The sequence below is a fragment of the Meleagris gallopavo genome, unplaced genomic scaffold (genome assembly GCF_905368555.1).
Source record: "Meleagris gallopavo unplaced genomic scaffold, MGAL_WU_HG_1.1 scaffold_8, whole genome shotgun sequence".
Lineage (NCBI taxonomy): Eukaryota > Metazoa > Chordata > Aves > Galliformes > Phasianidae > Meleagris > Meleagris gallopavo.
In genome coordinates, this window is record NW_028147022.1 from 72,339 (window position 1) to 92,660 (window position 20,322).

General features: G+C 60.0%; 1 protein-coding gene and 1 non-coding gene across 2 annotated transcripts; both read right to left on the reverse strand.

The window, feature by feature from the left end:
* Positions 1-9,973: 9,973 nt before the first annotated feature.
* Positions 9,974-10,776, reverse strand: LOC146541966 (uncharacterized). The gene has a single exon (XM_085215186.1). The coding sequence runs from the start codon at positions 10,761-10,763 to the stop codon at positions 10,098-10,100; it is 666 nt and encodes a 221-aa protein (XP_085071312.1). The 5' UTR covers positions 10,764-10,776; the 3' UTR covers positions 9,974-10,097.
* Positions 10,777-18,023: 7,247 nt separating this feature from the next.
* TRNAP-UGG (transfer RNA proline (anticodon UGG)) lies at positions 18,024-18,095 on the reverse strand. The gene has a single exon. It is a non-coding gene; the product is annotated as a tRNA-Pro (tRNA).
* Between the last annotated feature and the right edge of the window lie 2,227 nt (positions 18,096-20,322).

Genomic DNA, 20,322 nt, shown 5'->3' on the forward strand with positions numbered 1-20,322 from the left:
CAAAGGAACCCCAAAAAGTGGGACCTCAAAAGTGGGAACCCCAAGTGAGACCCCAAAGAGTGAGACCCCAAAGAGAGGGACCCCAAAAAGAGGGACCCCCAAAGTGGAACCCCAAAGAGTGGGACCCCAAAAGTGGGACCTCAATAGTGGGACCCCAAGCAAAGGAACCCCAAAAAGTGGGACCTCAAAAGTGGGACCCCCAAGTGAGACCCCAAAGAGTGAGACCCCAAAGAGAGGGACCCCAAAAAGAGGGACCCCCAAAGTGGAATCCCAAAGAGAGAAACCCCAAAAGTGGGACCCCAAAAGAGGGACCACACAAAGGGGGATCCCAAAAAATGGGAGCTCCGAAGAGCAGGATCCCAAAAAGTGGAACCCCAAAACCTGTGGGACCCCAAAAAAGTGGGACCCCAAAATTATGGGACTCCAAAGCTTCGGGACCACAAAACAATGGGACCCTCAAACAATGGGTCCTCAGAACTGTGACCCCAAAACAATGGGACCCCGAAAGAATGGGACCCCAAAACCGTGACCCTAAAATTACTGGATCCCAAAATGTCACGACCTTAAAGTAATGGGACCCCGAAACAATGGGACCCCAAAAGAAGAGGACCTCAAAACAATGGGACCCCAAAAGTGTGACCCCATAACAATGGGACCTCATAACAATGGGACCCCAAAAGTGTGACCCCATAACAATGGGACCTCATAACAATGGGACCCCAAAAGTGTGATTCCAAGACAATGGAACCCCGAAACAATGGGACCCCACAACAAGGGGACCCCAAAAGTGTGACTCCATAATAATGGGACCCCATAACAATGGGACCCCACAACAATGGCACCCCAAAGTGTGACCCCATAACAATGGGACCCCACAACAATGGGACCCCAAAAGAATGAGACCCCGTAACAATGGGACCCCACAACAATGGGACCCCAAAAGAATGAGACCCCAAAAGAATGGGACCCCAAGAATGGGACCCCATAACAATGGGACCCCAAAAGAATGAGACCCCAAGAATGGGACCCCACAACAATGGGACCCCAAAAGAATGAGACCCCATACCAATGGGACCCCACAACAATGGGACCCCAAAAGAATGAGACCCCAAGTAACAATGGGACCCCACAACCATGGGACCCCAAGAATGGAGACCCCAAAAGAATGAGACCCCAAAAGAATGGGACCCCATAACAATGGGACCCCAAAAGAATGAGACCCCAAGAATGGGACCCCACAACAATGGGACCCCAAAAGAATGAGACCCCATGGGCACCAATGGGACCCCCAATGGGACCCCAAAAGAATGGAGACCCCAGAATGGGAGACCCCAAAAGAATGGGACCCCATAACAATGGGACCCCACAACCATGGGACCCCAAAAGAATGGGACCCCAAAAGAATGAGACCCCATAACAATGGGACCCCACAACCATGGGACCCCAAAAGAATGAGACCCCAAAAGAATGAGACCCCATACCAATGGGACCCCATAACAATGGGACCCCAAAAGATGCGGCCCCGCCCATCCCGCAGCACAGCGCGGTGCCCCCGAACCCCCCCAGGACCCCCCCAGTTTCCCCCCCCCCCCCCCATTGTCCGCTATGGGGAGGGGCGGGGGGCTCGTCCGGGGGAGGGGACACGAGTGACCGTGGGGGGGAGAGAGGAGGGGGGGGGGGGACGTAAGTGACGTGGGGGACACGTGGGGGGGCACGAGGGACAATGGGGGGCAGATGGGGGGGGGGGGACAATAGGGACATGGGGGGGGGCACAGGGGGCGATGGGGGGGACTTGGGGGGGGTCAGAAGGAACGATGGGGGGGGATGGGGGTCCAAGGGGCAATGGGGGACGGGGGGGGGACACGGGGGGGGCACGAGGGACAATGAGGGGGGACATGGGGGGGGCGGGGGGACAGTAGGGACGTGGGGGGGGGGCAAGGGGCAATGGGGGGACATAAGGGACGTGGGGGGGGGACATGGGGGGACAATGGGAGGATATGGGGGGGCATAAGGGATGTGAGGGGGACATGGGGGGGACTTGGGGGACATTGGGGGGACATTGGGGACTTGGGGGGGCACAAAGGACAATGGGGGGGGCGTAGGGGGACGTGGGGGGGCATGGGGGACAATGGGGGGACATCATTGGGGGGGACATTGGGGACGTGGGGGGGGTGCAAAGGACAATGGGGGGGCGTAGGGGGACGTGGGGGGGCATGGGGGACAATGGGGGGACATTTGGGGGGACATTGGGGACGTGGGGGGGCACAAAGGACAATGGGGGGGCGTAGGGGGACGTGGGGGGGCACGGGGGACAATGGGGGGACATCATTGGGGGGGACATTGGGGACGTGGGGGGGCACAAAGGACAATGGGGGGGGCGTAGGGGGACGTGGGGGGGCATTGGGGGCACAAGAGACAATGGAGGGGACAATAAAGGACAATGGGGGAGATGGAGGGGACATAAGTGATGTGGGGGGGACGTGGGGGGACAATGAGGGGAGATGGGGGGGGGACATGGGGACATGGGGGGGGCCACAAGGGGCGATGGGGGGCATAAGGGACAATGGGGGGGGCATTGGGGGCACAAGGGACAATGGGGGGACATGGGGGATATTGGGGATGTGGGGGGGCAAAAGGGACGATGGGGGGATGTGGGGGGACGTGGGGGGGACAAGGGACAATGGGGGGAGGCATAAGGGACAATGGGGGGCACAATGGGTGCGGGGGGAGGACACGAGGGACGTGGGGGGACATGGAGGGGACACGGGGGGGGACGTGGAGGGGACATGGAAGGGACATAAGGGAAAACGGGGCGACGTGGGGGGACACAATGGGCGCGGGGGGGGGAACATGAGGGATGTGGGGGGGGACATGGAGGGGACATTGAGGGGACACAGAGGGTGTGGGGGGGGGGCATGGAGGTGACACGAGGGGGACACTGGGGGACACCGAGGGGACACTGGGGGGACAAAAAGGGACAGTGGGAATGGGGGAGGGGTTGGGGCATGGGGGTGCCGTGAGGGACATGGAGGGGGGGAACAAGGGACATGGGGGGGTTGGTGACATCAGCGACACGGGGTGGAGGGGGGGGGGGAGGGTGTCCCCGTGGTGGCACAGCCCTTTGTCACTGTTTGTCATCCTCCCCCCCCCCCCCAACCCCCCGCCCTGGAAGCTTCCAGCGACAAGTGGGGAGGGGGGGGGGGGGCTAAAAATACCCTACAGTGTCACCGTGTGTCACCGTGAGCGTGGTGTCACCGCCCGGAATAGCGCCGGTGGGGGGGGGGGACATGGGGGGTGGCGGTGGGACGGGGGGGGGGGGGACATCTGTGGGGTGTGAGTGACACTCGTGGGGGACAGAGGGGTGGGGACACCCACGGAGACATTGGGACACCCGTAGGGATGTGGGGACGCAGGTGGCATCAGTGGGGACAGGGACATGGGGACATCCATAGGGACGTGGGGACATGGGGACACCCATGGGCTGTGGGTGGCATCAGTGGGGACATTGGGACACCTGTAGGGACATGGGGACGTGGGTGACACACATGGGGAAGTGGGGACATGGGTGGGGACATGGGTGGCATCGATGGGGACACGGACACGGGGGCACTAACAGGGACATGGGGACACCCCTGGAGATGGGGACACGGGGACTCTAATAGGGACATGGGGACACCCATGGGGATGGGGACATGGGGACACTAATAGGGACACGGGGACACCCATGGGGATGGGGACATGGGGACACTAATAGGGACACGGGGACACCCATGGGGATGGGGACATGGGGACACTTGTGGAGACATGGAAACACTGTGGGGACATGGGGGTACGAGTGCCACTCATGGGGACAGGGACGTGGGGACACCCATGGGGGCACGGGGACATGGGTGGCACTCATGGGGACACTGGGACATGGGGACACCCATGGGGACATGAATGATACTCATGGGGACATTGGAACACCCCCATGGGGACATGAGTGACACTCATGAGGGACAGGGACACGGGTGGCACCAATGGGGATGGGGACATGGGGACACTCATGGGGACATGGGGACACCCATAGAGATCTGGGGACATAAGGACACCCATGGAGACACTGGGACACCCATGGGGACATGGGGACATGGGTGGCATCAATGGGAGAGGAACCTGGGAACATCCTTGGGGACATGGGTGACACCAATGGGGACAGGGACATGGGGACACCCATGGGGACATGAGAGACACTCATGAGGGACATAGGTGGCACTTGTGGGGGTGGGGACATGGGGACACCCATAGAGACAATGGGACACCCACGGGGATGTGGGGACACGAGTGACACTCATGGGGACAAGGACACGGGGACACTAATGGGGACATGGGGACACGCATGGGGACAGGGACATGGAGACACCCATGGGACATTTGTGGTGACGTGGGGACATGGGCGACACTCGTGGAGACACTGGGACACCTGTGGGGACACCCGTGGTGACAGGAACATGGGGACACCTGTGGGGACATGGGTGGCACTCATGGGGATGGGGACATGGGGACACCTGTGGGGACAGGGACATGGGTGGCACCAATGGGGACAGGGATGTGGGGACACCCATGGAGGCATTGGGACAGGGACATGGGGACATGAGTGACACCCATGGGGAACAGGAATGTGGGGACACCTGTGGGGACATGGGTGGCACCAATGGGAACAGGGACACGGGGACAGACGTGGGGACATGGATGACACTCAGAGGGACACTGGGACACCCATGGGGAAATGGGGGCGTGAGTGGCACTGATGGGGACATGGGTGGCACCAGTGGGGACGGGGACATGGGGACACCTTTGGGGACATGGGGACACCCCATAGAGACGCAGGGACATCCATGGGGACAGGGACATGGGGACACTTATGGCAACATGGGGACACCCACGGGGATGGGGACATCGTGGGGGACACTCTAGGGACATGGGGGCGTGAGAGCCACTCATGGGAACAGGGACATCCGGACAGCTGTGGGGACATGGGGACACTCACGGGGACATGGATGGCATCAGTGGGGACACTGGGATGCCTGTAGGGACGTGGGGACATGGGTGACACTCATGGGGACACAGGGAGGCGGGGACATTCAGAGGGACGTTGGGACTCCTGTGGGCACAGAGCTATGGGGACAGTCACGGGGACACCGATGGGGACATAAGTGGCACCCATGGGGACATTGGCACACGGGTGACATTCAGAGGGACGTGGGGACACCCGTGGGGACAGGGACATCGATGTGTGACATCCGCACACGACACCCGTGGGGACAAGGACAGGAGTGACACCGGTACAGACGGTGACGATGTGTATTGTCCACAGGGTGACACGGAGGTGACACGACGGTGACACGATGGTGACATGGTGGTGACATCAGTGTGGCTGCAGGTGTGGGTACAGCATGAGGGCGGCAGCGGCGGCGGTGAGGAGCAGGAGAGGCACAAGGCCACTGACCTGGGGACAGCCACGGTGTCACCTCCCCATGGTGGCAGTGTCACCCTCAGTAGTGGCGGTGTCACCCCTCAGTGGTGTTGGTGTCACCCCTCAGTGGTGGCAGTGTCACCCCTCAGTGGTGTTGGTGTCACTCTTTGGTGGTGGTGATGCCAGCCCTTGGTGGCGTTGGTGTCACCCCTCGGTGGTGGCAGCAGCGTCACTCTCAGTAGTGGCGGTGTCACCCCTCGGTGGTGTTGGTGTCACCTACTGGTGGCCTTGGTGTCACCCCTCAGTGATGGTGGCGTCACCCCTCATTGGTGGTGGTGTCACCCTCAGTGGTGGTGGTGTCACCCACTGGTGGTGGTGATGTCACCCCTCATTAGTGGCAGCGTCACCCTCATTGGTGGCAGTGTCACCCCTCCTTGGTGGCAGTGTCACCCCCCGTGTCCCCACATACCTGTTTCTCTGTCTCCTCCGTGCTCGGTGACGTTGGGGCGGTGACATCGGGCTCTGGGGTCTGCGAGGTGACAGTGGGAGGTGACAGTGGGGGTGGCTCTGAGACTGGGGGGGACCTGAGGGGCACGGGGACAGCGGTCAAAGGGGGGGAGGGGACAGAGCTGGGGACACGGGGACACAGGCAGGGGAACATAGGGACACTGGGGAGGGGGACAATGGGGACACAGGGGATGTGGGGGGACATGAGGAGGAGGACACAAACAAGGATGGGGACATGGGGACATGGAGAGAGGGACATAGGGGACGTAGGGGGACATGGGGACATGGGGAGGGGATATAGGGGACATAGGGAGAGACAGAGGGGACAAATGGGGACATGGGGTGGGGAACATGGGGTGGGTTGGGGACATGGGGACATGGGGAGGGGATATAGGGGACATAGGGAGAGACAGAGGGGACAAATGGGGACATGGGGTGGGGAACATGGGGTGGGTTGGGGACATGGGGACATGGGGACATGGAGAGAGGGGGACATGGAGAGAGGGACATGGGGGACATAAGAGGGCATGGGGACATTGGGGAGGGGACATGGGGATGTGGGGGGACATGGGGACAGAGGGAGGGGACACAGGGGAGGACAGAGGGGACATGCGAGGGCATGGGGTGGGGGACACAGGCTGGGTTGGGGACATGGGGACACGGAGAGAGGGACATGGGGGATGTGGGGACATGGGGAGGGGGACTTGTGGGACAGGGGGACTTGGGGACATCAGAACATTGGGGAGGGGACACGGAGATGGGGACATAGAGGAGGGGACAGAGGGGATGCCTTCGGGGAAATGTGTGCAGGGGACAGAGGACACCGCTGGGGACACCACTGGGACACAGCCAGGGGACACAGAGGGGACAGGGACAGGGGACACAATGGGGACACGGACAGGGGACACAGAGGGGACACCACTGGGGACACGGCCGTGGGGATGGGGAGGTGAGAGAGGGACGTGGGCAGGGGACACAGAGAGGCTGGGGACATGGGACAGGGACGTGGGGCAGGGAGGTGGCCATGGGGTGACAGGGACATGGACGTGGCCAGGGGTGACAGGGTGACAGGTGACAGGTACCGGTGTCCCCAGCTGTCACCCGGATGCTGGGGCAGGTGGAGGTGACGGTGACGCGGTTCCTCGGCCAGCTCCTCTGTGTCACCAGCATGGTGTCACCTCCCCGAGGTGGCACTGTTCCCGCTGTCACCTTCGCCCTGTGTCACCTCCCCACCATGTCACCCACCCCACGGTGTCACTGTCCCATGCTGTCGCCTCCCTCTGGTGTCACCTTCCCAGTGTGTCACTGTCCCATGGTGTCACCTTCTCCCAGTGTCACCACCTCACCCACGTCATCATGTCACCATCCCACGGTGTCCCCTCCTCCCATTGTCACCTCCCCAGCATGTCACTGTCCCATGGTGTCACCTCCCCACGGTGTCACCCACCCCACAGCGTCACAATCCCACTGTCACCTCCTCCCACTGTCACCTCCACGAGGTGGCACCGTCCCTCATTGTCACCTTCTCCCAGTGTCACCACCCCACCATGTCACCCACCCCACGGTGTCACTGTCCCACGGTGTCATCTCCCACAATGTCACTTCCTCCCATTGTCACCCACCCCACGGTGTCACCTCCCCAGAGTGTCGCCTTCCCATCATGTCACTGTCACACACTGTCATCTCCCACAGTGTCACCTCCTCCCATTGTCACCTCCCCACCGCGTCACCCCATGGCCACCACCATCCCACCACCCCATGGCCACCACCCTGTCACCTCATGGCCACCATCTTGTCACCCTTCGGTCACCACTGTCACCTCATGGCCACCACCATCCCACCACCCCATGGCCACCACCCTGTCACCCCAAGGCCACCATCTTGTCACCCTTCGGTCACCACTGTCACCTCATGGCCACCACCATCCCACCACCCCATGGCCACCACCCTGTCACCCCAAGGCCACCATCTTGTCACCCTTCGGTCACCACTGTCACCTCATGGCCACCACCATCCCACCACCCCATGGCCACCACCCTGTCACCCCAAGGCCACCATCTTGTCACCCTTCGGTCACCACTGTCACCTCATGGCCACCACCATCCCACCACCCCATGGCCACCACCCTGTCACCCCAAGGCCACCATCTTGTCACCCTTCGGTCACCACTGTCACCTCATGGCCACCACCATCCCACCACCCCATGGCCACCACCCTGTCACCCCAAGGCCACCATCTTGTCACCCTTCGGTCACCACTGTCACCTCATGGCCACCACCATCCCACCACCCCATGGCCACCACCCTGTCACCTCATGGCCACCATCTTGTCACCCTTCGGTCACCACTGTCACCTCATGGCCACCACCATCCCACCACCCTATGGCCACCACCCTGTCACCCTTTGGTCACCACTGTCACCTCATGGCCACCACCATCCCACCACCCCATGGCCACCACCCTGTCACCCCAAGGCCACCATCTTGTCACCCTTCGGTCACCTCTCTGTCACCCCATGGCCTCCATCCCATCACCCCATGGCCACCACCCTGTCACCTTATGGCCACCATCTTGTCACACTGTGGCTGCCATCTTGTCACCCCATGCGGCCACCATTCTACCATCCCATGGCCAACACCATGTCACCCCAAGGCCATCACCTTGTCACCATGCGGCCACCACTCTGTCACCCCATGGCCACCCCTTCCTCTTCCCAGTCCCAACCCCACTGTCCCCATTGCCCCGCTGTCCCCATTGCCCCAAAGTCCCCATTGTCCCCATTGTCAATGATGTCCCCACTGACCACGATGTTGCTTTTGTCCCCATTGACCCCAATGTCCCCATTGTCCCCATTGCCCCAAAGTCCCCAATGCCCCAAAGTCCCCATTGTCCCCATTGCCCCATTGTGTCCCCATTGACCACAGTGTCATTTTTGTCCCCATTGACCCCAATGTCCCCATTGTCCCTGATGGCCCCATTGACCCCATTGACCCCAATGTCCCCATTGTCCCCACTGCCCCCATTGCCCCATTGTGTCCCCATTGACCACAGTGTCATTTTTGTCCCCATTGACCTCAATATCCCCATTGTCCCCATTGTCCCCACTGTCCCCATTGCCCCCACTGTTCCCATTATCCCCATTGACCCCATTGTCCCCATTGTCCCCACTGCCCCCATTGCCCCAGTGACCCCACTGACCACAGCATCATTTTCGTCCCTATTGACCTCAATGTCCCCAATGTCCCCACTGTCCCCACTGACCACAATGTTACTTTTGACTCCATTGATCCCATTGATCCCCATTGTCCCAATGACCCCACTGACCCCACTGTACCCAATGACCCCATTGCCCCAATGTCCCCACTGACCTCAATATCCCCACTGTCCCCATTGTCCCCATTGTCACCACTGCCCTCATTGCCCCAGTGTCCCCACTGACCCCACAGCGTCATTTTCGTCCCCACTGACCTCAATATCCCCACTGTCCCCATTCTCCCATTGTCCCCCTTGTCCCCAGTGTCCCCAGTGTCCCCACTGACCTCAACGTCATTTTCAACCCCACTGACCTCAATATCTCCATTGTCCCCATTGTCCCCACTGTCCCCATTTTCCTCACTGTCCCCATTGCCCCAGTGCCCCCACTGACCGCACCGTCATTTTCATCCCCATTGACCTCAATATCCCCGCTGTCCCCACCGTCCCCAATGTTCCCACTGTCCCCATTGTCCCCATTCTCCCCTCTGTCCCCATACCCTTCGTCTTCTCCAGTTGTACGGTGGCCTTCTGGGCTCCCAGCTCCGTCCACGTGGCCACCTCTCCTCTCATCGTGGCCACCTCTCCTCTCACAGCGGCCACCTGCTCTTGCGCCGTGGCCACCTCCTCGTGCCACGTGGCCACCTGTCCTCTCACCGTGGCCACCTCTCCTCTCACAGCGGCCACCTGCTCTTGCGCCGTGGCCACCTCCTCGTGCCACGTGGCCACCTGTCCTCTCACCGTGGCCACCTCTCCTCTCACTGCGGCCACCTGCTCCTGCGCCGTGGCCACCTCCTCGTGCCACGCGGCCACCTCTCCTCTCACCACGGCCACCTCCTCCTTCCACGTGGCCACCTCTCCTCTCAAAGTGGCCACCTCGGACCTCAGCGTGGCCACCTCGGCCTCAGTGCGGCCACCAGCTCCTGCCACGTGGCCACCTCGTCCTGTACCGTGGCCACCTGTCCTCTCACCGTGTCCACCTCCTTGTGCCACGTGGCCACCTCTCCTCTCACCACGGTCACCTCCTGCCGCGTGGCCACCCGGTCCTGCACCACGGTCACCTCCTTCCACCACGTGGCCACCACGTCCTGTACCGTGGCCACATCTCCTCTCACCACGGCCACCTCTTCCTGCCACGCGGCCACCCGGTCCCGCACCGTGGCCACCTCCTTGTGCCACGCGGCCACCTCGGCCCTCAGCGTGGCCACCTGCTCCCGCCACGTGGCCACCTCGTCCTGCACCGTGGCCACCTGCCCTCTGACCGTGGCCACCTCCTTCCACCACGTGGCCACCTCCTCCTGCCACGTGGCCACCCGCTCCCGCACCGTGGTCGCCTCCTTCCTCCACGTGGCCACCTCGGCCCCCAGCGTGGCCACCTGCTCCTGCCACGTGGCCAGCTCGTCCTGCAGAGCCGCAGCCCTGCTGGTTGCCGTGGCCGCCTGCGCCCTGGCGGTGGCCAAATCTCGCTCCATCTGCCCCCATTGGGCCACCTGGCCGGCCTGCAGCGCGCCCAGCTCCTCCTGCAGCGTCCCCAGCTCCGCCTGCAGCATCCCCAGTGGGGCTGGGGGGAGAGGGCGGGGGTGAGTGAGGGGCACGTGGGGAGTAGGGGGTGTGTGGGGTGAGGGGGCATTTGGGGGCAATGGGGTGGGTGTGGGGTGAGGGGAAGTTGGGGGTAAGGGGGTGCGTGGGATGTGGGGTCGCTTAAGGGGTAGAGGGGTGGGTGTGGGGTCAGGGGGCACTTGGGGGGTGAGAGGGAGTGGGGGGCACTTGGGGGGCACTTGAGGGCAATGGAGGGGTGGGGGGCACTTGGGGGCAATGGGGTGGGTGTGGGGTGAGGGGGCATTTGGGGGTAAGGGGGTGCGTGGGATGTGGGGTCGCTTAAGGGATAGAGGGGTGGGTGTGGGGTCAGGGGGCACTTGGGGGGTGAGAGGGAGTGGGGGGCACTTGGGGGGCAATGGAGGGCTGGGGGGCACTTGCGGGCAATGGGGGGATGTGGGGTGAAGGGCATATGGGGGCAATGGGGTGGGTGTGGGGTCAGGGGGCATTTGGGGGTAAGGGGGTGAGGGGGGTGAGGGGGCACTTGGGGGCAATGGGGTGGGTGTGGGGTGAGGGGAACTTGGGGGTAAGGGGGTGCGTGGGATGTGGGGTCGCTTAAGGGGTAGAGGGGTGGGGTGTGGGGTCAGGGGGCACTTGGGGGGTGAGAGGAAGCGGGGGGCACTTGGGGGGCACTTGGAGGCAATGGGGGGATGTGGGGTGAGGGGCATATGGGGGCAATGGGGTGGGTGTGGGGTCAGGGGGCACTTGGGGTAGGGGGGTGGGTGGGATGACGGGCACTTGGGGGGCAGGGAGGATGAAGGTGTGGGATGGGGGGTCACTTAGGGGGCAGAGGGGTGGGTGTGGGGTGGGGGGCAACTGGGCACAATGGGGGGGGTGGGGTCAGGGGGCATTTGGGGGTAAGGGGGTGTGTGGGATGTGGGGTTACTTAGGGGGCAGTGAGGTGGGTGTGGGGTGGGGGCACTTGGGGGGCAGAGAGGATGAAGTTGTGGGATGGGGGGTCACTTAGGGGGGAGAGGGGTGGGTGTGGGGTGGGGGGCACTTGGGGGCAATGGGGTGGGTGTGGGGTCAGGGGGCATTTGGGGGTAGGGGTGTGGTGGTGAGGGGCACTTGGGGGCAATGGGGTGGGTGTGGGGTCAGGGGGCACTTGGGGGTAGGAGGTTGTGGGGTGAGGGGGCACATGGGGGTAAGGAGGTGTGTGGGATGTGGGGTTACTTAGGGGGCAGAGGGGTGGGTGTGGGGTGGGGGGCACTTGGGGTAATGGGGGGGTGGGGTCAGGGGGCACTTGGGGGTAGAGGAGTGTGTGGGGTGAGGGGCACTTGGGGGGCAGAGAGGATGAAGTTGTGGGATGTGGGGTCACTTAGGGGGCAGAGGGGTGGGTGTGTGGTCACGGGGCATTTAGGGGTAGGGGGTGTGTGGGATGTGGGGTTACTTAGGGGGCAGAGGGGTGTGTGTGGGGTGGGGGGCACTTGGGGGGCAGGGGGCTGCCTGTGGGGTGAGGGACACATGGGGGTGGGTGGGTTGAGGGGGCACTTGTGGGGCAGGGAGGATGAGGGTGTGGGGTGGGGGCGTTACTTAGGGGGCGGAGGGGGTGGGCGTGGAGTGAGGGGGCACTTGGGGGTCGGGGGATGGCTGTGGGGTCCCCCATAGTGTCCCCATTGCTATAGGATCCCCGTCCCGTGGTGTCACTGTCCCTATAGGGTTCCCCCCCCCGTGGGATCTCATCCCTATAGGGTTTCCATCTCTATGGGGTCTTTGTCCCTATAGGGTCCCCCTCCCTATGGGTCCCAACCCCTACAGGGTCCCCTCCCCGTGCTGCCCCCATCCCCGTCGCTATGATGTCCCTGTTCCTATAGGGTCCACTCCCTATGGGGTCCCATCCCTATAGGGTCCCCTTCCTATGGGGTCCCATCTCTATTGGTGCCCCCATCCCTATAGGGTTCCCATCCCTATGGGGTCTCTGTCCCTATAGGTCCCCGTCCCTCTGGCAGTCCTATCCCTATAGGGTCTCTCTCCTTTGGGATCCCATCTCTATAGGATCTCCTCCTCCATGTAGGGCCCCCATTCCTTTGGGGTCTCTGTCCCTATAGGATCTCCATCCTTAAGGTGTCTCTGTCCCTATAGGGTCTCTTCCCTGTGGGTGTCCCTCCCTATAGGATCCCCATCCCTATAGGGTCCCACCATCACGTTGTCCCCATCCCTATAGGTTCCTGTCCTTACGAGGTCCTGTTCCTATAGACAGGGTCCCCTTCCCATGGGGTCCCCATTCCTATAGGGTCTCTGTCCCTATAGAGTCCCTTCCCTATGGGGTCCCCATTCCTATAAGATCTCAGTCCCTACAGAGTCCCCTCCCTGTGGGGCCCCTGTACCTATAGGGTCCCCTCCCCATGGGCCCCCATCCCTATGGGATGTCTGTCTCTATAGGGTCCCTCCCTATGGGGTTTCAGTCCCTATAGGGTCTCCTCCCTATGGGGTCGCCCTCCCTATGGAGTCCCCTCCCTATGGGATCTCTGTCCCTATGGGGTCTCCGCACTATGGGGTCTCAGTCCCTATAGGGTCCCCTCCCTATGGGGTCTCTGTCCCTATAGGGTCTCCGGACTATGGGGTCTCTGTCCCTATAGGGTCCCCTCCCTAGGGGGTCTCTGTCCCTATAGGGTCCACTCCCTATGGAGTCCCTCTCCTTATGGGGTCTTCTCCCTATGGGGTCTCTGTCCCTATGGGGTCTCCTCCCTATGGGGTCTCCTCCCTATGGAGTCTCTGTCCTTATGGGGTCTTCTCCCTATGGGGTCTCAGTCCCTATAGGGTCTCCTCCCTATGGGGTCTCTGTCCCTATAGGGTCCACTCCCTATGGGGTCTCCTCCCTATAGGGTCCCCTCCCTATGGGGTCTCTGTCCCTATGGGGTCTCCTCCCTATGGGGTCACAGTCCCTATAGGGTCTCCTCCCTATGGGGTCTCCGTCCCTATGGGGTCTCGTCCCTATGGGGTCTCTGTCCCTATGGGGTCTCAGTCTCTATGGGGTCTCGTCCCTATGGGGTCTGCTCCCTATGGGGTCTCTGTCCCTATAGGGTCCGCTCCCTATGGAGTCCCCTCCCTATGGGGTCTCAGTCCCTATGGGGTCTCGTCTCTAGGGGTCTCAGTCCCTATGGGGTCTCCACTCTACGGGGTCTCATTCTCTATGGGGTCTCAGTCCCTATGGGGTCTCCTCCCTATGGGGTCTCAGTCTCTATGGGGTCTCAGTCCCTATGGGGTCTCCTCCCTATGGGGTCTCAGTTTCTATGGGGTCTCCTCCCTATGGGGTCTCAGTCCCTATGGGGTCTCCTCCCTATGGGGTCTCCTCCCTATAGGGTCTCCTCCCTATGGAGTCTCTGTCCTTATGGGGTCTTCTCCCTATGGGGTCTCAGTCCCTATGGGGTCTCAGTCCCTATGGGGTCCCATCCCTATGGGGTCTCAGTCTCTATGGGGTCTCCTCTCTATGGGGTCTCAGTCTCTATGGGGTCTCCTCCCTATGGGGTCTCCTCCCTATGGGGTCTCAGTCCCTATGGGGTCTCCTCCCTATGGGGTCTCAGTCTCTATGGGGTCCCCTCCCTATGGGGCCCCCCCCCATTTCTGCTCACCCCCCCCCTCCATGGTGGCAGCGCTGTCCCGGTAACCGGCGCTGGGAGACGGAACCGGAACCAACGGCACCAATGGAACCAACGGCACCGGGAGCACTGGGAGCACCAGTAACACCAGTAGCACCTGTAACACCAGTAACACCAGTAACACCAGTAGCACCTGTAACACCAGTATCACCAGTATCACCAGTAACACCAGTGTCACCAGTATCACCAGTAACACCAGTGACACCAGTATCACCAGTAACACCAGTAACACCAGCACCAGTAACACCAGTATCACCAGTATCACCAGTAACACCAGTGTCACCAGTATCACCAGTAACACCAGTGACACCAGCACCAGTAACACCAGTATCACCAGTATCACCAGTATCACCAGTATCACCTGTAACACCAGCAGCAGTAACACCAGTATCCCCAGTATCACCAGTAACACCATTAACACCAGTGACACCATTAACACCAGTATCACCAGTGTCACCAGTAACACCAGTGTCACCAGTATCACCAGTATCACCAGTAACACCATTAACACCAGTGACACCATTAACACCAGTATCACCAGTGTCACCAGTAACACCAGTGTCACCAGTATCACCAGTGTCACCAGTAACACCAGTGTCACCAGTATCACCAGTATCACCAGTAACACCAGCACCAGTATCACCAGTAACACCAGTAACACCAGTAACACCAGTAATACCAGCACCAGTATCACCAGTATCACCAGTATCACCAGTACACCAGCACCAGTAACACCAGTATCACCAGCACCAGTATCACCAGTATAACCAGTATCACCAGTAACACCAATATCAGCAGCACTGGTTTCACCAGTATAACCAGTATCATCCGTATCACCAGTAACACCAGTATCACTGGTATCACCAGTATAACCAGTATCACCAGTATCACCAGTAACACCAGTATCACCAGTATCACCAGTAACATCAGCACCAGTATCACCAGTATCACCAGTATCACCAGTAACACCAGCACCAGTAACACTAGTATCACCGGTATCACCAGTAACACCAGTAACACCAGTATCACCAGCACTGGTATCACCAGTAACACCAGTATCACCAGTAACTCCAGTAACACCAGTAACACCAGTATCACCAGTATAACCAGTAACACCAGCACCAGTAACATCAGTATCACCCGTATCACCAGTAACACCAGCACCAGTAACACCAGTGTCACCAGTATCACCAGTAACACCAGTGACACCAGTATAACCAGTATCACCAGTAACACCAGCACCAGTAACACCAGTATCACCAGTATCACCAGTATCACCAGCACCAGTATCACCAGTATCACCAGTAACACCAGTATCACCAGTATCACCAGTATAACCAGTAACACCAGCACCAGTAACACCAGTATCACCAGTATCACCAGTATAACCAGTATCACCAGTATCACCAGTAACACCAGTAACACCAGCACCAGTAACACCAGTATCACCAGTATCACCAGTATAACCAGTATCACCAGTATCACCAGTATCACCAGTATAACCAGTATCACCAGTATCACCAGTAACACCAGTAACACCAGTATCACCAGTATAACCAGTATCACCAGTAACACCAGTATCACCAGTAACACCAGTAACACCAGCACCAGTAACACCAGTATCACCAGTATCACCAGCACCAGTATCACCAGTATAACCAGTATCACCAGTATCACCAGTAACACCAGCACCAGTAACACCAGTATCACCAGTATCACCAGCACCAGTATCACCAGTATAACCAGTATCACCAGTAACACCAATATCAGCAACACCGGTATCACCAGTATCACCAGTAACACCAGCACCAGTATCACCAGTATAACCAGTATCACCAGTATCACCAGTATCACCAGCACCAGTATCACCAGTATCACCAGTATCACCAGCACCAGTAACACCAGTATAACCAGTATCACCAGTAACACCACTATCACCAGTATCACCAGCACCAGTATCACCAGTATAACCAGTATCACCAGTAACACCAGTAACACCACTATCACCAGCACCAGTATCACCAGTATAACCAGTATCACCAGTAACACCAGTAACTCCACTATCACCAGCACCAGTATCACCAGTATAACCAGTATCACCAGTAACACCAGTAACTCCACTATCACCAGCACCAGTATCACCAGTAACACCAGTATCACCAGTATCACCAGCACCAGTATCACCAGTATAACCAGTATCACCAGTAACACCAGTAACACCACTATCACCAGCACCAGTATCACCAGTATAACCAGTATCACCAGTAACACCAGTAACTCCACTATCACCAGCACCAGTATCACCAGTATAACCAGTATCACCAGTAACACCAGTAACTCCACTATCACCAGCACCAGTATCACCAGTAACACCAGTATCACCAGTATCACCAGCACCAGTAACACCAGTAACACCAGTATCACCCGCACCAGTAACACCAGTATGTTGGGGTCCCATTTGGGGTCCCGTTTGGGGTCACCTTTGGGGTCACCTTTGGGGTGACATTGGGGTCACCATCGGGTTCGTATTTGGGGTCCTATTTGGGGTCCCGTTTGGGGTCTTATATGGGGTCACCTTTGAGGTGACATTGGGGTCACGGCTGGGTTCGTATTTGGGGTCCCGTTTGGGGTCTTATATGGGGTCACCTATGGGGTGACACATGGGGTCACCATCGGGTTCGTATTTGGGGTCCCGTTTGGGGTCCCATTTGGGGTCACACATTGAGTTCCACTTGGGGTCACCTGCAGCCAAGTTTGGGGTCCCGTTTGGGGTCACCTTTGGGGTCACCTTTGGGGTGACACATGGGGTCACCGTTGGGTTCGTATTTGGGGTCCCATTTGGGGTCCCGTTTGTGGTCTCCTTTGGGGTCCCATATGGGGTCACCTATGGGGTGACACATGGGGTCACGGCTGGGTTCGTATTTGGGGTCCCGTTTGGGGTCCCATTTGGGGTCACACATTGAGTTCCACTTGGGGTCACCTGCAGCCAAGTTTGGGGTCCCGTTTGGGGTCACCTTTGGGGTCACCTTTGAGGTGACACATGGGGTCACGGCTGGGTTCGTATTTGGGGTCCCGTTTGGGGTCACCTTTGGGGTCACACATTGAGTTCCACTTGGGGTCACCTGCAGCCAAGTTTGGGGTCCCGTTTGGGGTCCCGTTTGGGGTCACCTTTGGGGTCCCATGTGGGGTCACCTTTGGGGTGACATTGGGGTCACCATTGGGTTCGTATTTGGGGTCCCGTTTGGGGTCTTATATGGGGTCACCTTTGGGGTGACATTGGGGTCACGGCTGGGTTCGTATTTGGGGTCCCGTTTTGGGTCCCGTTTTGGGTCCCATTTGGGGTCACCTTTGGGGTGACACATGGGGTCACGGCTGGGTTCGTATTTAGGGTCCCGTCGGGGTCCCACTTGGGGGTCACATTTGGAGTCACAGCTGGGGTCACATTTGGGTCCACATTTGGGGTCATAGTTGGGGTCACTTGGGATCACAACTGGGGACCCTTTTGGGGTCACACTTGGGGTCACACGGGGTCACGCTGATGTCACATTTGGGTCCCATTTTGGGGTCCTCCCCCTCCCCCCCCCCAAAAAAAAAAAAACCCAAAATGAGGATTGCGGGCTCGTCCGGGATTTGAACCCGGGACCTCTCGCACCCTAAGCGAGAATCATACCCCTAGACCAACGAGCCGCCGGGCGAAGTCCTCGGGCTGGGAAAAAAGGGGTCGAAACGGGGCGGCCCCAAAGTGGGACCCTAAAAAGGATGGGGATCCCAAAAGTGTCCCCAAATTGACCCCAAAATGAACCCCCAAATCTGCCCCCAAACGCCCCCTAACTGCCCAATAACTGCTCCATATCTACGCCATAATTGCCCCGTATCTGCCGCAAAACCACCCCATAACTGCCCCATATCTGCTCCATCAGTCCCATAACTGCCCCATAGCCGCCCTCTATCTGCCCCATAACCTCTCCACAGCCACCCCAAGTGACCCCACAACCACCAACCGCCCCTTAACCAGCCTAAGTGGCCCCATAACCACCCCATAGCCACCTCATAGCCTCCCCACAACGACCCCACGACCACCCCATAGCCACCTCACACCACACCACAAATCCCCCATATCCACCCCATAACCCCCAAACTTCCCCAAAGCCCCCAAACCACCCCGCAGCCGCCCCACAGCCACTCCAAGTGACCCCACAACCACCCCAAACTCCCCCGTACCCCTCATAACCACCCCCATAACCACCCCACAGGCGCCCATCACCCCAAACACCCCGAAACTGCCCCAAACCACCCCATAACCACCCCACCCTCAACTGCCCTCAAACCACCCCATAACCACCCCAAATGACTCCATAGCAAGCACAAACCCCCCCATAACCACCCCAAACCCACAGAACCACCCCACGCCACCCTAAACTGCCCTCAAACCGCCCCATAACCATCCCACAATCACCCCAAAACACTACAAGCCCCCCACAACCACCCCAAATCACACCGCAGCCCCCCAAACCACCCCACAATCGCCCCATAATCACCCCACGTGACCCCAAACACCCCTGAGCCCCCAAACTCCCCCAAACCACCCCATAACTACCCCAAGTGACCCCATAACCGCCCCAATCCCCCTGAAATCGCCCCAAACCCCACATAGCCACCCCACACCACTCCACAACCACCCCAAACGACCCCACAACCACCCCATAACTACCCCAAACCACCACAAATCCCCCCACAACCACCCCAAACGACCCCACAACCCCCCCACAACCACCCCAAACCACCACAATCCCCCCATAACCACCCCACACCACCCCACAACCGCCCCGTAACCACCCCACCCCATAACCGCCCCAAGTGACCCCACAACCACCCCAAACCGCCCCAAACTCCCCTCCCTCCCTCCCCCCACCCCACTCCCCCCCCCGCTGATCCCCTTAGGGGCTCTTAGTCCCAAATCCGGGGGCTTAGCGCCCCAAATCCCTCCGTTTACCGCGGATGAAGCGCTCATCCCCGCTCATCCCCTAATCCTCTTGGCCCCATATATGAGACCCCACAGCAGTCACAGCCCCCTACTGCCGCCCCGCTGTCCCCGATCACCACCCACTACCCCCGACCGCCACCCCATCGCTGCCCCCATTGCCACCCCATCATCCTCCATCACCACCCCATTGCCCCATCGCCACCCCATTATCCCCCATCGCCACCCATTGCCCCCCATCGCCACCCCATTATCCTCCATCGCCACCCCATTGCCCCCCATTGCCACCCCATTGCCCCCCATCGCCACCCCATTATCCCCCATCGCCACCCCATTGCCCCCCATCACCACCCATTGCCCCCCATCGCCACCTCATTATCCCCCATTGCCACCCCATTGCCCCCCATCACCACCCCATTGCCCCCCATCACCACCCCATTGCCCCCCATCACCACCCATTGCCCCCCATCGCCACCTCATTATCCCCCATTGCCACCCCATTGCCCCCCATCGCCACCCCATTGCCCCCCATTGCCACCCCATTATCCCCATTGCCCCCAACCGCCACCCCATTGCCCCCCATTGTCATCCCTGACTGCTGCCCTATAGCCTCCCCCCAATAGCCACCCCATCTCCGCCCCCCATCTCTGACCCCAATCTCCTCCTCGTTCTCCCCCATAGCCCCCCCATCTCTGCCCCCATCACCGTCCCATTCTCCCCAAAAGCCAGCCCTATCTCCACCCCCGATCTCTGCCCCCCATCTCCACCCCATTCTCCCTAAAAGCCACCCCATACCACCGCCCCCCATCACCACCCCATACCACCGCCCCCCATCACCACCCCATATCACAGCCTCCCCAATAGCCACCCCCATCTCTGCCCCCCATCTCTGCCCTCCGATCTCCACCCCATTCTCCCTAAAAGCCACCCCAA